Source organism: Ziziphus jujuba, chromosome 10, assembly GCF_031755915.1.
Source record: "Ziziphus jujuba cultivar Dongzao chromosome 10, ASM3175591v1".
Taxonomy (NCBI): domain Eukaryota; kingdom Viridiplantae; phylum Streptophyta; class Magnoliopsida; order Rosales; family Rhamnaceae; genus Ziziphus; species Ziziphus jujuba.
Genome location: NC_083388.1, coordinates 10,235,181 through 10,257,826, shown reverse-complemented (window position 1 = coordinate 10,257,826; position 22,646 = coordinate 10,235,181). Strand labels below are relative to the sequence as shown.

Below are 22,646 nucleotides of genomic sequence, written 5' to 3'. Positions count from 1 at the left end.
ATAAGCTTTATCATAGCTTCTGAAGATGATTCCTCCATTGATATCATGCTTTACAATGGCTTGATAAAAAAAAAAAAAATTGGAGTTGAATTTGGCAAAATGAAGTCCACCACTGCATCTGAAATGGTTGAAAATATCGGATTTGACTCTTCTAAGGTCAAAATATGAATATAAAAAAATTTAGGACCAAATTGCAATTTCTATAAAAATTTTAGACCAAAATGTTAATACAAGAGGCTATGGGGTAAAACTATAAATACCAGAAAGTAGAGGGTATTTTTTCAATTTTTGACAATTTATTGATAGTGTTGATGTGGCAAATGATATGGTAGATTTGTTGACGTGTCAGGTGACATGGCTTTAGGTATCACTAATCAGGTGGCAGTGCAACTTGTCGACTTAGTTGGCTAGCAGTGTGACTTGGCGGCTTGACTTCAACATCTGAAAGCACATGAAAGCGCATGTATATGTTGTCACCATGTGGCTGAACCTGTAAAAATTTTGATTGGCCTGTGACAGTGTGTCTGGCAAAGTGTGGAGATCCAGTTAGGCTCGTTCTCTTTTTTTCAGCGATATCAATCAATTGATTTTCTCAAAGCTCTATTTGGCTTGTTTGCAATGAAACTAATCTGAACCTACCTAGCTTTAATGCCACTTGTTAAGAATTAGGGTTCCACTTTAAAAGGTTAATCATCAAGGAATAACACAAGCCTTTTATATCTTTAGGATATCCATGTCTAATTAATGTAGGGTTTATGTTCGTATACTCTACAAAATTTGGGTCAATATATGGAATATGAAACTTTTGAAATAGAAAGTTTGCTTGTCATCCAAAAAAACAAATAAATAAGTAAATAAACTAGTCGACATTATTTATTTGGTAAAAATCTTTAAAAACAAACATGTTTGTCTTACATTGGTTGAGTCCAATGGCTACTAACTATTAACTACCTACTACCAAGAACCAAATTTAAAATTTTTCTTAATCTCATATATAATTGTTGGGTATTAAACAATGAATATCTTGTTAGGCCATATAATTTGGTCCTATTTTTATTCCTTGTTAACATTTTTTTCAATAGTTTAAGATAATGAGTTTTTCCAAAAAAAAATAAAAAAATAGTAATTTAATATGGTATCAAAATTTGTTTTTAAAAAAATAGTATCAAAATTATTATTAAGAAAATATATATATGTATAGGATGATTCTACCAGACCATTTACATGTAGACCAAGAGAAAAGACGACAGTTTTTAGAAAAATCATCGTCTTTTCTCTGTTTGTGTTAGAGAAAAGATGAAGGTTTTTCCAAAAACCATTATCTTTTCTCTTGGTCCGCATGTGCATGGTCTAGGTGATAGCTGGACTGTATATATATACACACAATGATATCTATTTCACGAATAAAAACATTGATTCTATGAAATTAATTTGTGTTCTTTCCTTCTATTATAGTTTGAATTTAGTTTGTATTCTTCCTTCTATTATAGTTTGAATTGTTGGTGCTACTTGAAACCATAGGTTAACCAATATATATGTATATATACAATGTTAAAAAGGGTGAACATAAAATAAAATATTAAAACAAAAATAACAATAAACAGATGTTGAAATTAATACAGCTTATTGTTTTGTCTAAAAACAAAATGCTTATCATTATATTCTTTTTTTTTTTTTTTAACGTAGAAAAAACTAGACTTGATAGTTGATAGCTTGATTACGATATTTATCTCTTCCAACTGAAGTGAAGAAGAAAGGCAAAAGAAGGATAATTTCATACATTCATCATAACTCCTAAAGTTACAATCGATAGCATGAATATGAGAACTAACCCACTACTTCCATAACCTGGTCACTACCACTACATGCCTAGTACATGAAATGACAGTAAAACATAAAAACAACAACAAATAAATAAATATTTACATCTACCTAACATAGAGCAAGCCACTCATGGCTTGCATTTGGACCTGGACCCTAAGGTCTTTATCATTCCACCCTTTTGGGTCATCCTTATCTACAAGGATGAAAGCATGATGCTGATTCATGTTAACTACTATATATATTTCTAATGCCTTCATTGGATTGAGGGTCTTGCCCATGAACTTTATATAGCTACTACAGGGTGATACATTAATATTCCTTTCAATTGCTTTCATTCAAAAAGATGGGAAAGATCATCCTTTCTCTTTAGTATCCCAAAATGACATATTATGGCATTCAAGTCTTGCACATTCAAGATATCTCCTAAAATTAAGAGAGCAACACCCAAAATAGAGCATCGTGAAACTTCAACAATGGTAGAATGCCTACCCAAATAGGCCTTGGAATGGTGCTTGTGAACGATAACTTTGTCACTAGTGGGTGGTTCTTTGTTGGGTTCTTTGTCATAAAGAATGGTTAAATGATAGGTTTGAGAAGTTTTTTCTCTTATTGTGAAATGATTTGGAGAAGATATGAATAGAATGTAGAGTTTAAATTTGGTACTAATACATCAGAAACAGTGATGGTTATTGGCTATATGTTTGGAGGAACATGTGAAAATTCCCTTGGTGAAAGGGATTAATTTCTTGCCCCTCTAACCATTAAGAATTTTGAAGTCTCATAACTTGCAATTCAAAGAGAATAAATTGAAGTTTAGCCTAACCAAAATGGGTTCAACCTAATATGACCAAAATGGGTTTCATGCTTGGTCAGAATGTTTAGAATTTCGCTATGAAATTCTACATCCATTTTCCTATTGGTGTCCATGGATCTTGGATTTAATACCAAGGATATGTACCTGTTTCAATTGAAGTGAATACGAAGCAACAAGAGAGGAAAAGAGACCGAAAGATAGGCAAAGGAAGGATTATTTCATATATTCATCGTAATGCCCAAAGTTACAATTGATAGCATAAATATGGGTATCAACTCACTACTTCCATAACCTGGTCACTACCATTACATGCCTAGTATGTGGAACAACAATAAAAGATAAAAACAACAACAAAGAAACCGGCTAAATTGCATTTTAATACCCTTTATTTCATCAAATTTTTATTTAGGGGCTCTAAAAATAATTTTTTATCACTTTACACCCTTTATTCTTAGATCTGTTAAATTTTTACAGAATCCATTACAAAAATAACACTTGTTACTCATAAGACCAATTACTTGCAAGTTTTTTTATTTTTCTATAATTTTTTAAGTGAAAAATAACAAAAACTCTTTCTCGTCTCTATCTCTCTTCTCTAAGAAGGAAACCTTGAATCCCAGGACAAGTGTAACACCCTAATCCGAGAAATTGCCCGAATTTGAATTTTTGACCAAGTTTAACGAAGGTTAGCCGAGGTTGATCGGAGTTGACCAAATGTGTTCACACTTGACTTTTTATTGCTAGAGGAATTTTGTGTTGATCGAGGTACCGTGATAAAGTACTCATCGACATGAGTTCGTAAACTAGTAGTATGCCAAAATCAGAGCAAAGAATAGAAAGTTATGGTAAAAACAAGATGTGATCTAGATTGATCTACGAGTTCAGAGTTGACTTTTTATTTACATAGATTTTGGTATTGGTCCATGTGTTATATGAAAATGTTCGTTGTTATGAGTCCGTAGATTGGCGACACACTTAATTTCGACCTGCGGTTGAAAAGTTGTGTCCATATTTTCCAAGAATGATTCTTACTGGGTGGTAAAATAATTGAGGGAGTCCTTAACTTGTGCCACGTGTTACCACTTTGGACGATGCCACTATCATGATGGAAGAGGACCACGTGTTACCATAAATTAAAAATAAAATATTAATAAAAATATATATTTTTTATATTTCTCTCTCTCTTTTTCTTTTTCCTTTTTTATTAACATTTATTATTATTATTATTATTATTATTATTATTATTATTATATGGTAGCCTTGGGGCAAATGTGGAAGCCTTTGGGCAAGTATGTTAGCCTTCAGGCAAGTGTGGAAGACTTCGGGCAAGTATTTTAACCTTTTGGAAAGTATGATAGTCTTCGGACAAGTTGTACTATTATTGTTATCAATATTACTATCATTCTTGTTGTTTTATTACCCTCTTATCTACATTATGCATGGGTACGTTTATTAAATGATATTGAAATGTAGCACGACATTAAGTGGATGGTGTGGGAAGATGTGAATAATTAAAGGTGTTTGGTGTTTACTAAATTATTTGTAATTTACACATTTATATTTATGTTTTGTTATCGAAATGTTGTCATTTGTGGAATTATTTGTAGTATGGTAGGAGGAATAATGTGGTATTGTATAGAAGTATGTTTTCGTGTAGATAATTTTTGGGGTATGCTAAACCCTTAGGGGAAATGCTGTCAGATTTTTTGTAGGATGGTCTGGTAGGATTTTTTCTGGGATCAAGACTTATTTAGGGTTCTGAGAAGGATCCTGGATGAGTTTTGACAACAAGTTGTCTCTTCTAGCCACCATTTAGCTCCAATTGATGAAATCCAATCTAGATGATGATTCATCAGAGACATTGATTGAGCCTACTTCTTGGTTTGATTCCACCTAAACCACCCTACTAAAGATCTTGATGGTGATGAGAAGGCCTTGGTTGGAGCTACTTATCATAAAGGGAAATCCAATGGAAATCTAGGAATCTATATTTTCATTTAATAAATTTCTTTGCAAATTGTAATGAAAAAAGCAAAAACTATTGTTGTTCTTCTTACTTTAAAGGTTTTTTTTTTTTTGGTTTATCTTTATTTTTATTTTTTTTTATTTTATGTTGAAATTCTATGGTGTTGTTCTCTTTTGTGTTTTGACAGAAGAGAGAGGAAACAAAAGAGAACATGGGGAAGGAAAAGGGCAACTGTAGCTCCGTGATTTAGGATAGACATGGGACACTGTTGTGCAACGTAAATTATTTTTCTCACAAAAAATAGAAGAGAAAATTAAAAATTACAATACATTTTTCATGTCAATAGTATGTGGTACTCTTTTAATAGATTCAGTGAAAGTTTAATGGATTTGGTAATCGAAGGTATAAAGTGTTAAAAAAAATCTTTATAGCCCCCTAAATAAAAACTTGGTGAAAGACATCGAAAAAATAATATTTGAATCTGTCTAGAGTAAGCCAAACATGGCTTGCACATGGACATGGATCTAATGGCCGTCATCAGATTGCTTAAACGTTTTACTATTCAAAATAAGCGGTTGAAAGAAGATAGGAAGGAAATAGACAAAAGGAATAGACAGAAGGAAAGACATAGTGGATATGTGTATATATATATATATATATATAAGTTATTAGGACGTTTTGATAGGACATCCATTAGATTTTTATTATAGCCATTAGATTATTTTGAAAGCTATAATTTAAATATGTTTTTATAGTCTAAATGAGTTGGGTAATATATTAACATTTTTGGATAACAAAGTAAAATATTTTAGAGCCCATTTAAACTCCTAAAACAATATCACATCTCATCCTTTAAAAAAATTCAAAGGTTGAAAAATAAAGTTATGATCAAACAGCTATTAGGACGTTTTGAATAAATAATTCTCTGATACATACGCAAGTGTATGTATATATATATACATACATGTATATTTGGTGAATAAGACATAATAACAATTGATATACAGACAATAGTGGGGTGAGAGGCAAAAATGAGGAGCGTTGATGTTTATGACATAGGCTAGTAATGCATTGCTTAAGCCCTCATTTGAGAAGCCCATAAAAAAATTAAAAAAAAATGTTTATTTTATAAAAAGAAATATTTCATTTACATATTTTAAGATTCGGAGTAGATATAAAAACATCTTTTCAGTTTTCAAAAAATAATTTACAACCCCCTTATACCCTTCTAAAGTTAAATTATTTTTAAATTATTATTATTTTTTTTACAATAATTAATTTAAAGACCTCAAAATTTTTTTCCTTAATTTTTGATTAAATTGTATTTATATGATCATTTTTACTCTTTTTTTTTTCTTTTTAAGAAAAAAGAACCAAATAATAGTTTTAATTGCATAAGCTTTTTTTAAGTAAGTTATATATATATATATATATATATATTTTTAAAAATACCTTTACATAAATATACTTGAAAAATTATAATATATTTAGTTAAATATATTTTATAATTATAATACATTTTAATACATTTAGTTTAATATATTTGACAAATTAGCACTTAGTCAAAAAAATTTATATGGAAAATCATCAGTACTTTTATTTTTAAACTAAAAAAATATCACATAGTTTAAATAAAATTAATTTAAAATATAGATTAACAAAACTTTCAAATCTTCGAATTAATTTTTACAAAATCATCAAAAAAAATTTGCCAAAAAAAAATGACAGTTAAAGTCGATTTAATTGTACTAAGGGTATAAAAGTAATTTAGCTTGTTACCATGCGGTGTGATTGAATTATAAGAAATCTGATGGATGATTTTGTATTTATCTCAAACTTAAAAGGTTATAAATAAAATAATCGCATTTATAAATTATTAGATATATTTAGAAAATTATGATACACAAAATTTGTATTAAAAACTTAAGTATTCTTAATGGTTAAAAAAAGGAATTTCCTATTAACTACAATGAACTTCTTATATTAACAATTAATTATATCATTTTTTCCCTGATATATCTAATCAAAATTTAACAAATTAAATGTAGGATTAGAATAATTATGAGATTTGAATAAATCATTTCAAATTTTATTATCAAATCATAAGTTTTTATTTTTATTTTTATTTTTTTTATTGATTAGTTACAACAATTTCCTTCCTCTCCAATGTCAAATGATGTTAGCTTGATTGGTATGTCATTCATAAACAAGAAAGTTAATTTTTTCAATGTTTGGGTAGTGGATTTTGTCAAGAAAATATGGGCCGCAATGAAAAATAATTCTTAATATAAGAGAGATTTAGTAGTAAACTAAATTCCATAAAAATGTGGAATTCTAAGATTAGTATAAGAAAGTGAATAGATATGTTTATTTATTCCCATATTATCCTTATATATAAAAAAACATAAATTTTTTTTGGATTGCTTAAAATAGTTGCCCATAATTTGTTCCCTTTGTCTAAAACCCACAAGCTTATAAAGATAAGTGTGAGGGACCTACTAATTGAGGCAAAATTATTTGACAAAAGCATAAATTTTTTATTCCAACTTAATCCCTATTTACATAATATATTTCCAACATTTACCAAAAATTAGTAATGGAAATTGACTTCAAAAAAATTAGTTTCTCATCAATTGTTTTCTTGGGAATTAGATTCCTTCAAAATTTCGATACTTCCCAAATAAAAGCTTATATCTCAAATTTTCTTATAATTAAAATGGTATGATCTTTCAAAAATTTACCAGATATAAAATGAAAACTTACAATCAATTTTATATTTATGAAACAATAAATATTGATTATAACAATTTCCAGTCTAAAGAAGGTGATTTGGTATGATGTTAACCGTTCATTATCTCAAAATGGCATAAAATGGCATAAAGTGGTCCATCTAAATTAAGATCCTTTGTGAAGGATTAATTTTTAAATAACCTAAATTATTATTTTATCACTTAACATAGAAAAATATGTAAAGAATTTTAAAAATACTTATCAATAGTCATTTTAACTTCAAACAATTATTTTAACATTAATTAAAAGAAATAAGATTAAAAGAGAGTTTACTAACACAAGTTGTCATGCCCACCTTTCCTTAGAATTCCATTTACATAATCAGATATATATATATATAAATATGGATAGAGAATGGAAGAAATAAATACAACCATGGGAGAAATAAATACAACCATACTTGTCGGGTTGCTTATTATCCCTATTATATCCGTTTCCTCCTTTTTCAATAATATATAAATTTATAAAGTAGTCTATAATATCTTTTATAATGCTGCAATGCAACCTGTAAAATATCCAAAAATTTAAATAAATAAAGTAAAATTTACGAAATTAAGAAATAAAAATAAATTAGAGACCTACTACAAAAATTATAGGAAAGAAAGAAATTTTATGTCCCAAAATTTATAGGAGCATACTTTGCAAGAAAAAATAAGCGTTTAAGGTTTGGTTTGATATTATTATAGTTTATGAAAGAATGGCCTTAACTGCGCTATATAGATATAAATATACATGGTTTAAAGATAGAGTTGGGGCAGTTGTTATATCCTATTGCTTATGTTCAGCATCAATCAACTTTTATCTCTGATCAACAAATTGTGCTTAAAAAAAAATTCAGCTATAAAATTAAAAAGGAATCAGTTAAATGTTTGATGAATAGTTGTTTCAAAATTGTTGTAGGTTCTGAAAATCAACATTTGAGAGTTTGATAAATAATAATGTTTTTACAGTTGCATACAATGTTTGATAAGGACATTGATTAGTATTATCTCCTTAATAGTACTATTGCAATCATATGGTATAACTTTAAAATTTTTGTTAGTTTTTTTGCTATCTATCTATACATATATATATATATATATATATATTCAGAAAAATACATGTATTATTGTTAAATGTTTATGTAACACAATGCTTTCTTATTCACTAAAACCATATTAAAGGGAAAAAAAAATTTTTTATGCACCAAAACTCGTTTATTATAAAATTAAAAGTTTAATATTATATATACATATACATACATATATATATATATATATATATATATATATGTGAGTTTTATTAAGAACGGTCAAGATTGGTAAATAATAGAAGTTAAAATCATAACCTAAAAATTTACTTTTTTGCTACTTTTTAAAATAAACTTTTATAGTATCCAAATTCTTGGACAATTAAAGGTCTATCCTAATCATTTTACAAAATAATTTTTCATTGTACAAATTAAAAATAATTTAAAAATGCATTGGTTATCTTTATTTGAAATTTCGAATTTGAAAAAGGTCGAAAACATTTTCTAAAATATGAGTAAATTCAGAAAATATCTAAAGGAAGTTTTACATGAATTTGAAAATTTTAAAAACAAATATATAAAAGGATATAGTTAATATTTATTTTTATATAGATATATAATATATTTGATATATTATACTATATTTAATATATATCAATAAAAAATATGGATAATGATTACTGTTTTTAAAAACAAATAGTTTTTTACCATATTAATATTTATCATACATAATTTTATCATTTTTAATATCATAAAATATTTTTGAATACATTATCAAACATGTTTCTAAGTTATAAAAGTACCAAATTGAATTTAGCTTTTTCATTTAACGAAATTGATTAATAAAAATTGTTCTTAAAAAAGTTACTGAACATACCCTAAACTTTTTTAATTTTACCAAATATCTAATTCTTTTGATTATTTTATAATCAGTTTGAAGCTTCAAAAACAATTCCAAACAAGATCTAAAAATTTTAGATGCTTACCTGTAGAAAAGCTAAAGAAGCTCGAGAAATCAAAATCAGAGTTAACTCAAAGGCAAAAATTTCTATAAACTTATTTCATCAAATTAAATATATTTAGTCTTCAACCAAAAAAAAAAAAAAAAAAAAACTCATAAATTCAAAAGAAATTGACCGGTGTATAAGAAGATAACCGCAAAATAGAATTTGTTATTATCTGAAGGCTATAGTAGTAATTTCAATATTAAAATTCTCATTGCACTAGAAGGAGAATTTGTGAAGTTACTCTTCAGCTGCTTCTCAAATTTTAGCTTTTGGAGGTGGTGATTATTTGACAATTTGAATTTTAATAATGCTATAAATACTAAAATATTTATTAAATTTATTTATCAAATAATACGTGTTAAAATATTATTAATTAACATATTCATATAAATTAAATATAGAAAAGTAAACTCTTAAATGTATTAGTTAATTATAAAAATAAAATAATTAAATATTACTACATATAATGTCCTTTTCGGGAGCTAGAAGAAATGCATCTCAAGTACACCAATTAGTTGGTATGAGAGGGTTAATGTCGGATTCACAAGGACAAATCATTGATCATATTATTTGGTAAATAAATTTGATAACTCTTGCTAAAATTTTGTAGGTTTACCAAACATTTCAGTTTATGGAAAAAAAAATTTATGATCCACGTTAGGGGGGGTTTTAAAGCAACTCCAGACACATTCCTAGAATATTATGAAAAAATAATAATAAAATTAAACAGAAAAAAAAAACTAAAATTAAAAATAAACATAGATACTTACCATATTTGAGAACTGGAATTTGGAATCTCGGAGACGACCACAACGATGTACATAGGTGAGGGTTGGGAGCATGTTCCCCCCTCCCAGAAAAAAAAAAAAAAAAACAAGATTTTTTTTTTCTTTTTCTTTTTTTTCTTTATTTTTATTTTTTATTTTTTGCTATTTTGTAACACCCCGCCCCAAAGTATAACGGAAGGAGTCAAAAGTTGACCGTTGACCGTTGACTTTGATCGTTGACCGAAGGAGTCAAAAGTTGACTTTTTGACTCGGATGGAATTCTAGGTTAACTGAGGTACCGTTACGAAGTACACGTTGGCACGAGTTCGTAGACTAGTAGCACATTGAAAACGGAGCTACGTTTTAAAAGTTATGAGCAAAACAAGTTGAGGTCCAAATTATCCAAGGGGTGCTGGAGTTGACTTTTTATTCATGCAAAGTTGAGCTTTGACTCATGCATGGTTGTGAAGTACTAGTCAATACGAGTTCATAGATTAGCGGTACGCTTAATTTGGACATGTGGTTTGAAAGTTATGGACCTGTAGATTTTTTCAAACACTGTATTATTTTAATATTATTTTTGAACATGTAACAATGTGCCACGTGTGACTTAATAAATGTGACCATGTGTTACCATGATGAGATGCCACATGTCAACCATGATGAGATGCCACATGTCAACCATGCTTAATACCATATTATTTTATTATTGTTATTTTATATAATAATATTATTTTTAATATTATTTAATTATTTTAGTTTTATTTCTTTTTCTTTTCTTTTTTTTTCTTTTTTTTTTCTTTTCCCCCACGTGGGAAAAAAAGGGCCACAGGCCCCTTCTTCTTCTTCTTCTTCTTCTTCTTCTTTCTTTCCTTCTTTCTTCCTTCCCATCGGCCGTCTCTCTTTCTCTCTCCCATGTTCATCTTTCTCCGGCCACCACAAGCCACACGCACCGGCCACCGTCCAAGACCACACGCCGGCGAGCTCACCAGCCAAATTTGGAGGCCGGCCGGCCGGCGACGAGCCTAGATCGGGTTGTTGAAGCAGATGGCGGTGCTCCTCCCTTTTCCACCGATTTCGCCGTATTCCGGCCAACCCATTCCAAATTAAACCTCCTTTCCCCCTATTTTGGGTCTTCTGATCCCAAATATGGCCTCCAATTTCCAAAATTCGAAGCGGTTTGCGAGATACAAGGAGTTGAATTTCGGCTGGCGCTTCACGGGTAAATTCCGGCCACCGCCGATCAAAATGGGTCCGACGAAGGTTGGTTTCACGTTCCTCATCTTGTAAGCTTTCCATATACATATAATTTGCGTATTTTGGATAACGTTTGTGTTAGGCCCCCGGGTACCGGGTATTATTTACCCGAATAAAATATTAATTTATTTGACTGTGTGTGAATTGTTGTTCTAGGAGCACGTGTGTGTCGTGGAATTGATCCCATGGAGGATCTTAGGTTAATTGCGTGTTCTAGGTGAGTGACCCACCTTGAAAACTATTTTGGGCAATTAATTATATTTATGTTGTGTTAATTTGATATCTAGAATTTGCTCATGTAGTGGAATTTAAATATAATTGGGAAAAAAAGTATTATTTTATATATATATATACCCATTAATGCTAAATGAAATTTTGGGTTATTAAGAAATTCCCGATTATTATTTTATTGTGATTTAATTGTATTTATTACACATGAGCAAGGTATTTTCGGTAATAAATCGTATCTGGATTTTAATATTATTTTGGGCATAATTTGTTTAAATTGGTGGTTTAAATTTCATAATTATGCCCGTGGAATATTATTTGTTGGACCTCGTGTTACGAGAAAAATCATTTTTATATTGTTATCGATGGTTTCATACCGGGTATGTTAAAGAAAAATGTGGGATGGTAAATTTGAAAACTGGTATATTTTCCACGGTGATTTTTAGAAAAATTGGTACAGTAATAATTAAATTAATAATTATTTTAGACGCACTCATACAGTATTGGTGTTCCGGTGTATATGTGGTTAGTGCACAAGTTATTATGTCTCCCGTGAGTTGCCATTGGACCGAGGGCAGGCAAGTCTTATATATTGCGCATCAGCCGCCCCCCTCTGTGGCCGAGATGACGGTTTCAGCAACGGTACTGTCGGGACGCCGAAGTGCCGTATGCAAGTTTCTCTCTTTAATCTCCCCGCCAGTCGGTGCTCGGGACGCTGGGTATTGGAGGGCATCACTGGTATATGGAGTGGTGCGTCAAGTATAAATTTTCGGATAGAAATTTCAAACCCCAAAGTGTTTAAAAATTATTTATTATATTTTATTACATTTCATTTATATTTGGGGTATTTATCTAGTGTTTATTAAATTAATTGATCCATTGGTTTTTGGAAAGTACGAATAATCGGGTTTTGCGAAAATGTTTTAAAAGGGAAACATTTCCAACGGAGTGAATAGTGAGGGTTTTGAGAGAAATTATTACTTTCAAATGTTTATGATTTATTTATTATTTAATTGTTGGTATTAATTAAATTCCTTTATTTGTTATATTATTAATATTAAAGGTGTACAGTAGATAGGGTCACTCACTGAGATGATTAGCATCTCACGTTTTTAAATTCCATTCCCCTAGGTCCAGGTTGGGAGACGTTGATCGTCCGGGGCAAGGCCGACGTCCCAGTTCATTGCCGAAAGTCCAAGAAGCATTTCTTCCCTTTTTCCTCTTCATCTTGTATTACTTCTTTATCTGTCATCGTATTAATTTCACATTTATTTGTATAATGCTCTGTATACTGTATTGGACATGTAGTTATTATTTATGCACTGGATTATTGTTATTCATTTGAAGTGCTGCAAATTTGTGGAATCAATTTGTAGTAATGTGGGAGAAATAAGGGGATGAATATAGAAGTGTGTTTTCAGTGTAGGAAATTCTTGGTTAGTCCTACCCTTTGGGGAGGTGCTGCCGGATTTTCCGTTGGAAGGTTCGGTGGTATTTTCTTGGGATCAGGGCTTGTCAAGGGTTCCGGTGAGGAATTTTGGACGGGTCCTAACATATTTACTATTTCATAATTAAAAAATTAACAATGTGCCCCCTGCCCTCCTATCTCTCCACCCCTGCTTCCATTCTCACATGTTTTTCCTTTTACATTATCTTTTTAATATATTATTTTTTCTCACTTATCCATATATATACACATAAATTTGAACTTCGAACCTTTATTCAAAGTAGTAATTGCAATGTTACTATGCTCTGTTAGTGTTTCTTCCTAGTTTTTGCTAAGTTTCGTTCTCGTGTTTTGTGAAGTTTTGTTCTTGTGTTTTGTGAATTTTGTGTTTCAGTTTTAATTTTTTTTCATTTTTTTGTTTGATTTTTTTAACTGGCTAAGGTTTTCTTCATTATTTTAGTGATTGTTTTAGTTTTCGTTCATTATTTTAGCAATTGCTACTATTTTCAATTTTTTCTTCTTGTGTCGTCTGCGAGTTCTTCTCGTTCTATCTACGTGTTCATTTGTCTCCTCAATTTTTGGAGAGGTTGGGGTTTCATCATGGAAGAGATTGAAAGTAAATGTTTACAACTTACATCAGAGGAGAGCGAAGGTTTAGTTATGAAGAAAACAACGAGGATTTGGTTGGGAAAGATTTGAAAAGTTGTCTTCTTGCGCAAATATTTACAAGACACAGGTTCAACTAATGAGCGTTCACGGACATGATGAATTCTTTGAGGAAATCTTCTTGTCCTATTTTGTATAAAAAGCTTCAATGTCATTTCCAAATACTCAAGGTAAAGAAAAAGTTGTTCAAGGAGCACCATGGCACTTTGATAAAGCCTTGGTTCTCCTTAAGGAAGTCAATAGTACACTTTGCCGCATAAGTTCTCTTTCACAAGCATTATTTTGGGTACAGGTTCAAAATGTTTTGATAATTGGAATGACTAAGGAGGTTGGTGTTTTGATTGGTCAAAAACTTGGTAAACTAGTTTGTATTAATTCGGAAGATGATGGTTTGTGCTGGGGGAGATATTTATGTTTGAAGGTTTATATTGATGTTACTAAACCTTTATGACATGGTATGAAGTTGCAGCTTGAAGATGGTGAAGAGTTTTGGGTGGAATTATGTTACGAACGTCTACCAGGATTTTGTTTTACATGTGGAAAACTTGGCATAAACAGAAAGATTGTGAAAAGGATGGCACTACATACAACCAGTAGTATAGAGCTCGGTTACATGCATCATCTAATCTTAGAATTTCTTTGTCTTGACCTAAGAGAACATCAGTTAAAGAAGGTATGAAAGCTGCTCCTTCTCGGAAAAGAATGACTGATCGATCTCCAAATTTTGATGATCATTCTGACAACTTTGAAGATTCTCACGAAACTAGAGATTTGGAGTGAGAAACAAATGGAACAAATGGAAAATTGAATTTCCCAAATCAGCAATCACATTACTAGATAAATCATTATTATGACTTATTCCGATAACAGCATTATCATCATTCTCTAATGCAGCAAGATTATCACATGGCAAATAAAACATGTGATAAACTAGTATCATTATCCAGTAAATTTTACTAACCAAGCTATTCTAGTTATAACAGAACTATGTGTGGGCACACCTAATTACTAGAAACAAGAAGACTTAAAGGTTTTATTTTTCTATTTTGGTTTACCATTGAGGTTTTCAGTATCTAGAAACTAAAATTGCAGAAACTCTATGTGGTCTTTAGAAAGCAGTCTATTTATAAACTCCAAACTTTCACCTCTCAGGGTTTTGTAATTGCCTTGGGCCCATCAGATGGGATACATTTGTCTTTAAATAATTAGTTAATGGGCTTTGTCACTTTATTAGTTAGCTTGGGAATCCAACAGCCATTATTAATTAAGGCTCTTCATCCATGGTTTAGATTGCTTCTGGAGCATAAATCCAACAATTTCCCACTTGCTTAGGAGCAAGTCTGGGACGTGATCTTATCCGGTCCTATTCCACAAAAAGCTCAGATAAGAACTCCAAGATTAATAATGTATATATTAAATGTATTTTTCTTTTGTAAAATATCAATAATTAATGGATAATTTTTCTGTGTATCAATTAATTATTTATTCTTCTGACTTATCAGTTTCTTTAATGGATTCATTGTACTGGCCAGTGATTTCTTATTTCTAAGTATCGAAACATATCAAAAGGATGTTTCATAAAATTTGGTAATCAAATAATCATCATTTCCAAATCATCAAGATATTGGCATTTTAAAATAGACCTCACTTATTGATAACTCAAAGAATAATAATCACTTAACTATCTATTTATAATACACTCAGGATTAAGAAAAATAACATAACTAATTATTAACTGAGATTTAATTCCTTGTCACAAAATATTATCTTTTATTAAATATCTCCTGATCCTCTTAGTTATTTTAGTAACCACTGTATCTACTCTATCAATGAAATCACGGATCAAGTAGTACTTTTTTAATATGTGTTTCTGGTTTTTGTTAGACCTGTGTTCTTTGGACTATGCTACAGCCCCATTGTTATCAAGTAAAGGGTAATGGGCCGATTTGCACTTGATATCACATGAAGATCCAAAAAGAATTTCTGAAGCCATACATCTTCCTTTGCAGCTTCAGATATAGCCATATATTCAGCTTTAGTTGCGGAGGTAGCAACACAGGTTTGTTTAACACTCCTCCAACAAATGGCTCCTCCATTTAGGGTAAATACATATTCTGATGTTGATTTATTAGAATCAATATCTGCTTGAAAATTAAAGTCCGTATAACCAAGGATTTCAAGACTCTCATTGGAATACACCAACATATAATCCCTCATTCTATTTAAATATTTGAGTATATGCTTCACTGCAGTCCAGTGTTCTACTGCGAGATTTGATTGGTACTGGCTTACGACTCTCACTGCATAGTAGATATTTGACTTGGTACATAACATGGCATACATGAGACTACCAACAGCCAAAACATAAGGTTTCTTACTCATGAGTTCTTTCTTTTCTGGAGTTTTTGGTGATTACTCCTTAGAAAGATTAATTCCATGTCTGAAAGGTAGAAGTCCCCTTTTGGAATTTTCCATGCCAAACCTAGTCACTATTTTGTCAATGTAGAAAGCGTGGTATAGAGCTAACACCTTATTCTTTGAGTCTCGTAAAATTTTGATTCCTAGAATATAGTTAGCTTCACCTAAGTCTTTCATATCAAACTGCTCTTTCAGGTAACCATTTACGTTTGACAACACTTTCACTGTTTCCAATTAACATAATGTTATCTACATAAAGAACCAGAAAGACTATCGCTATACCTTGAATCTTTTTATACACACATGGTTCATCAGAGCTTTTCTCAAAACCGTATGATTTGATAACTTGATCAAACCTGATGTTCCATGACCTAGATGCTTGCTTAAGTCCATAAATAAACCAATGCAACTTGCAAACCATGTGTCATTGACATTTTGCTATGAACCCTTTCAGTTGTTGCATATAGATGTCCTTTTCCAACTTCCCATTTAGAAAAGCTGTTTCGACATCCATTTGCCAAATCTCATAATCGAGAGCTATTACTACAGCTAAAAGATTGTGGATAAATTTAATCATGGCTACTGGAGAAAAAGTTTCATCATAATCTATGCCATCTTTCTGGTATAACATTTTGTCACCAATCTAGCTTTGAAGGTTTCAACCTTCCCATCTCGTCCTTTCTTTCTTTTATAGATCCATTTGCACCTAATAGGTTTTATCCCTTTAGAAGCATCTACAAAAGACTATACTGAGTTTGAACCCATAGATTCCATTTCATGGTCCATTGCCTTTTTCCACTTTTGCACATCAATATCCTCCAATGCCTCTTCATATATGGTAGGGATGTCATCAGGATTATCCAAAATGACTTGATAAGTCTCTCTTAACAAGGCATACCTTATAGGTTTACGTATCATTCTCTCACTACGAGTATGCTGCACTAGTTATTGTACATGTACAAGAGGATTTAAGTTTTTTGGTTCAGGTGGATTACCAATTTCTTCATTATGTTCTTGTTCTTAAGGTTATTGAATTTGGTCCTGAGTTGTTTCCTGTGTTTGTTCAAGTTCGAGTACATTTTATACATCTTCTCCTCTTTGAACATCAACAGGAAACAAGGATGGAAAACTAGAAGTTTTTGGTGGATCTCAAACTGAGTCAAGCTCTTCAAGAACCACTTTACTCTTAGGTTTAAAATTTTTCATATAATCCTCTTCTAAGAAAGTGGCATTAGTACTCACTATCACCTTTTTTTTCCTTTGGATTATAAAATATTCCACCTCTCGTTCCCTTAGGGCAACCAATAAACATACACATGTCTATATGAGATTCTAACTTTTGTTGTTTCTGTACCAAGATGTGTGCTGGAGCACCCAAAATTCTAATATGGTTTAAGCTAGGTTTATGCCCTTTCCATAATTTTGTGGGTGTCTTTGAAATAGGTTTAGATAAAACAAAGTTTAGTATGATATAATTGTTTCTAAGGCATATCTCCAGAACAATTCAGATAATGATAAATAACTAAGCATCGGCCCCATCATATCTAAAAAGCTTCTATTTTTCTTTTCAGAGACTTCATTTTGCTGGGGCGTTCTAGAAGATGATAATAAGAAATTATCCCTTCTTTAGTCAAGTAAGACTTGAACTCTCTAGACAAGTATTCACTACCTTGGTCAGACCAAAGCTGCTTGATATGAACACCCAATTGCTTTTCTGCCTTAGGCTTATACTCTCGAAATTTATCAGAAGCTTTAAACTTATGGCGCATTAGGTAAACATAACCATATCTTGAGTAGTTATCAGTAAATGTGATTATATACTTATATTCGCCTTTGACGTGAATGCTCATTTGTCCACATACATCAGTATGTATCAATTCTAATTGTATGAGGGCATGATTTCCTTTGGCCTTGAAGGGACTCTTTGTCATTTTACTTTCTAAACATGATTCACATACCGGTATAGGTTCAAAGATCAAGGAATTTAAAATTCCACTTTTGACTAAACTATGAATTCTGCTAGAATTAATATGATCCAATTGTAATTGCCACAGATAGGTTTCATTTGAAACCTTCATTTCCTTAAATAAGGGAAGTTTCTCATCATCAGTATTTTCAATGGCATTAATCTATAAGACAAAGGAGTTAAAAAATATAGACCATTCATTAATAATCCAGAATAAATAAAAGTATTATTACTCTTTATTGAAATTGAGGAATTAAACTGCATTATTAAACCATGTTCAACTAAACAACTAACAAAAAACAAATTCATCGTAAAATCCCGAACAAACAAACAGTCTAATAAACATAAAGTTTTATTATCAAAACATAACTCCACTAGTTCTATTGCCATTACGGAGACATATTTTCCGTTTCCTAACTTCAAGCTTCTTTGTCCTTACTAAATGGGCTGCTTTGTTTGAACTACTGTAAAGAGTAACAAAAATGGTCAGCGTCTCCTGAATCAATGATCCATTTATCATTGTAATTCTCCACTAAACAATCCCTCAACAACATTTAAACTATCCACGACTAATTTAGGGCATTCCTTTTTCCAATAACCTTTATGTCTTCACTTGAAGTACTTGCCCTTTGGCTTCTTCATTGCAGTTGGTTTGATAGCTAGACCTGTTTCTTCTGTCTTTTGTTCTTCTTTCTACCCTTAGGTTTCCCTTTAGGTTTTGAGAAACTTTCAGCATGATAAGTAATTCCCTACTTCATGAGAGACCTTTCAGCACTCTCAAGCTCGTGCATTAGTTCAACAAGAGTAAGCTTTTGTTTGTTCAGATTATAGTTCATTTTAAACTAACTTAAGCTATCTGATAGAGATTCTAAGATCATGCCAATCTTTATCTCTTGTTTCATCTTAGCCCCCATCACTTTCAAAGTATTGATGTGCCCCATCATTTTTAGACAATGGTCCCGCATACTTCCTCCAATCATACAAGTGTTCATTAGTGCCCTTATGGCTGTTTGTCTAGTAGTACTGCTACTTTTAGCAAACATCCCATCTAGAGTCTGAACTATTTCTGATACACACTCCAGATCATCAATTTGCTTTCGTAGATGTTCTATAACGTTGGCAAGAATATACATCGAGCTGTCATATTTGCTTGTTGCCAATCTGCAAATTGCTTCCTAGTTTCCTCTAAAGCATTAGGGCTCTTGTAGTTTCGGAGTTGTTGTAATAAATTTTATTCTCTTAAAATCAAGGATAATGTCAAGATTGGTTTTCCATATGTTGTAGTTATTTCCATCAAATGGCTTTTGATTTAAAATTATATCTAGAGGATTAAAGGATGCCACTTTCTAAAATTTATAATGCATATATATTAGCACATAATCAACATAACAAACATACAAATATGTAGGTCCCTTAAACTACTTATTATTAATATTTATTGTAACACTAATTTAGTTTCCATTACAAATACTTACGTTGGTTAAGAACTTTATAATAAACTAAATTTTGAACATGATATGCAAAGTGTGCGACCAAATCATCTCCGAGGAAAGGTGAGGTGGGTCAAAAACTCCTTAAAAACCTACCTCCTTAGACAAAGCCTTCTTATATAACACAAACACACACCATTCAAATTAATTTAGAAATCAACAATTGCTTCAATAATCTTTAGGATTTTAATACCATTAACAGAGCCTCGTTGAGAGAATTATTAATGTTACTAAAATTGAATGTACTAACCATTAATTTAATTTCAAAATTATCTTTAATATCTAAGCATTGTCAATGTTGGGCCATAAAACCTTATTAAAATTTTGAAATTATTTTAAATCCAATCCAATAAAATCCAGTCATGCTTATCCGTTGGGCATCACGTAACCATTTTATTATTAGACCCTTAATGGAGCCCACAAGTTTCAAACTAATTAAATTAAGCTTAACCTTCCAATGTTTTGCACTAATTAATTAGGGTTTTTCATAATAATATTATCTAGATAAAACAAATATTATTATGCACATGTATATATTAAATGATGCAATTATATGATACCACCTATTTTAAATGGCATGTTAAGCATATGTCGCATGTTATATCTATATAATTTAAATAATTATAAATATAGAATAATTAATAGGTCCTAATTCATGGTTTTTTAGAAAAGAAAATTACAGCCCAATAGGGCCAAGAAGCCTAACTTGACATCTGGCTCACACTTCTTGTTTTCTTCAAGACTTGCAAGTCTATGGGGTGTGGGCCAAGTTAGAATTGATTTTTAGGATTTTTAGCCCAAAACAAAATACAAAAACCCTAACATGTCCCCTATTGAATCAGAGCACCAAAATCACCGTTAGCCGCCACACAAAATTCGGATCATCATGAAATTTTACAGGGAGGTAGACACCACAGAAGGAACCAACTGACCAGAAAAGGTCCAATTCTGATGTCACATGCACCCCCATGTGCCGTCTGAAGTCAAGCGCATGAAGCCCACTCGCAGCCACTTTGTGTGGCATGTGTGGGCATGTGTGGAGGTCCTCCTCCCATCAATCTTCCTCCGTGTCCTGCATATGCTTTTGGTGTTGGTTTGTCAAAAAGCAACTTCAATCAGCACAAAAAACGATGAACAACAACATGTATACAATTTTTCTTGGGTACTTTTGCATATTTTTCCAATAAATTCGAATTTACATATAAAATTTCAAATAAAAATTGCTCGAAAAATAAATAAATAAATCAATCAGGGAGGAAACCTAATCTAATGATTGGCCTCTGTGTTACATCCCAAAAAAAGAAATACAAGCAAAATCTACCATGGATTAAGGTAAAAAATAAATCATTCATTCATAATACAAAAATTATAAATAACATGAATTATAGAATCCTAGGTGCCATATATTTAATATACATCACATATATATGAAAAAAAAAAAACAGTGAAAAAAATGGATTCGATTATCACACGCCAATTCAATTAAGGTTCTGATACAAATTGTTGGAATCATGTATACAGCAGAAGCCTGATCAAGATTAAATAAAACATGTGATAAACTAGTATCATTATCCATTAAATTTTACTAACCTTTTATGCAAGACCTTCCAAGCTATTATAGTTACAACAGAACTGTGTTTGGGTACACCTAATTACTGAAAACAAGAAGGCTCAAATGTTTTATTTTATTTTTTTTGGTTTACCACTGAAGTTTTCAGTATTTGGAAACTAAAACTGCAAAAACTCTATGTGGAGGCTCTTTAGAAACCAGTCTATTTATACACTTCAAACCCTAGCCTTTCAATGTTTCTTAATTGCCTTGGGTGTGATAGATGGGCCATACTTGTCTCTAAACAATTAGTTAATAGGCTCTGTCACTTTATTAGCTAGCTTAAGGATCTAACAGAGATTATTAATTAGGGTTCTTGATCAACTGTTTAGATTGCTTCTGGAGCATAAATCCAACAGATGTTGATGATATTTTGAAGACCAAGTTGAATGATTTGATTAATAAATATTCTATTTTATGTACCAGTAGAAAACGGAGGTGAAGATCATGGAAGAGAGTTGCCCATAAGAGAAGACGCTCAGATGAATTTGGTAGAAATTTAATTTCTATTATAAATCTTTATTTATAAGGTAAACTGAATAAGAGAAATTTTGATTTGGATATAACTTTAGCTAAAGGTTGTGCTAATAAATAGATTAAGGGGTATATTTTGAATTGTGAAGTTTAACTAAGGAAAATGTGGTGGGTACTAGTGATTAAACCCATCACGAGTCAAGAAACTTATCAGTTGAAATGTTCGTAGGCTTGGGAACCCTCAAACATTTAGAGCATTAAAATGAATCTTCATTCTTAAAGATCCTGATGTGAAGTTTCTTATGGCAACCAAAATGTAGGCTAGGCAATTGGAAGCCATGAAAATTAAGTTAAATATGGGAAGTTGTTGGTGTTAGTCAGATTGGGTTTGGAGGAGGTTTGGCTATGTTTTTGAAGAGTAGTGTTGATCTTTCTACTCTGTTTTTTTCCAATGATCATATTGATTTTACGATTAAGCATGCTCAGAAAGGGATTTTTTGGTCTATTGGATTCTATGGACACCCTGATGTTAGTCGAAGAAAGTTTTCTTTGGATCTCTTGTAGAGGCTTCACCAGCTTCTTGATTTAAGCTGGTTTATTTTAGGATATTTTATTGAAATTTTATCTCCAACTGATAAGTTAGGTGGCTGTCCTAGACCTATGGCTCAAATTGATAATTTTTCACATGTTGTTAATGATTGTTCATTACGATCTCTAGCATTCCAAAGGTATAAGTACACATGGAATAATGGTCATGAAGGTTCTTTTAAAATTCATGATCATTTGCTAAAAGGTTTTGCTAATTCTAAAGGATTGCTTTCTTTTTCTTTTTTTTTGTTTGTTGTGATGGAACATTGCTCTAATAGTGTCTTTGATCATCAATCATCAAGCCTTTTCAATGAATTTAGAAGCTC

General features: G+C 31.1%; 1 protein-coding gene across 1 annotated transcript; it reads right to left on the bottom strand.

The window, feature by feature from the left end:
• Positions 1-15,680: 15,680 nt before the first annotated feature.
• LOC125420986 (secreted RxLR effector protein 161-like) lies at positions 15,681-16,157 on the bottom strand. Its single transcript, XM_048468674.2, has one exon. It carries the CDS (start codon positions 16,155-16,157, stop codon positions 15,681-15,683), a length of 477 nt encoding a protein of 158 aa, XP_048324631.2.
• Positions 16,158-22,646: the final 6,489 nt, after the last annotated feature.

Coding starts and splice junctions, on each gene's coding strand:
- LOC125420986 (XM_048468674.2), bottom strand. CDS start 16,157: ATGAGTAAGAAACCTTATGTTTTGGCTGTTGGTAGTCTCATGTATGCC.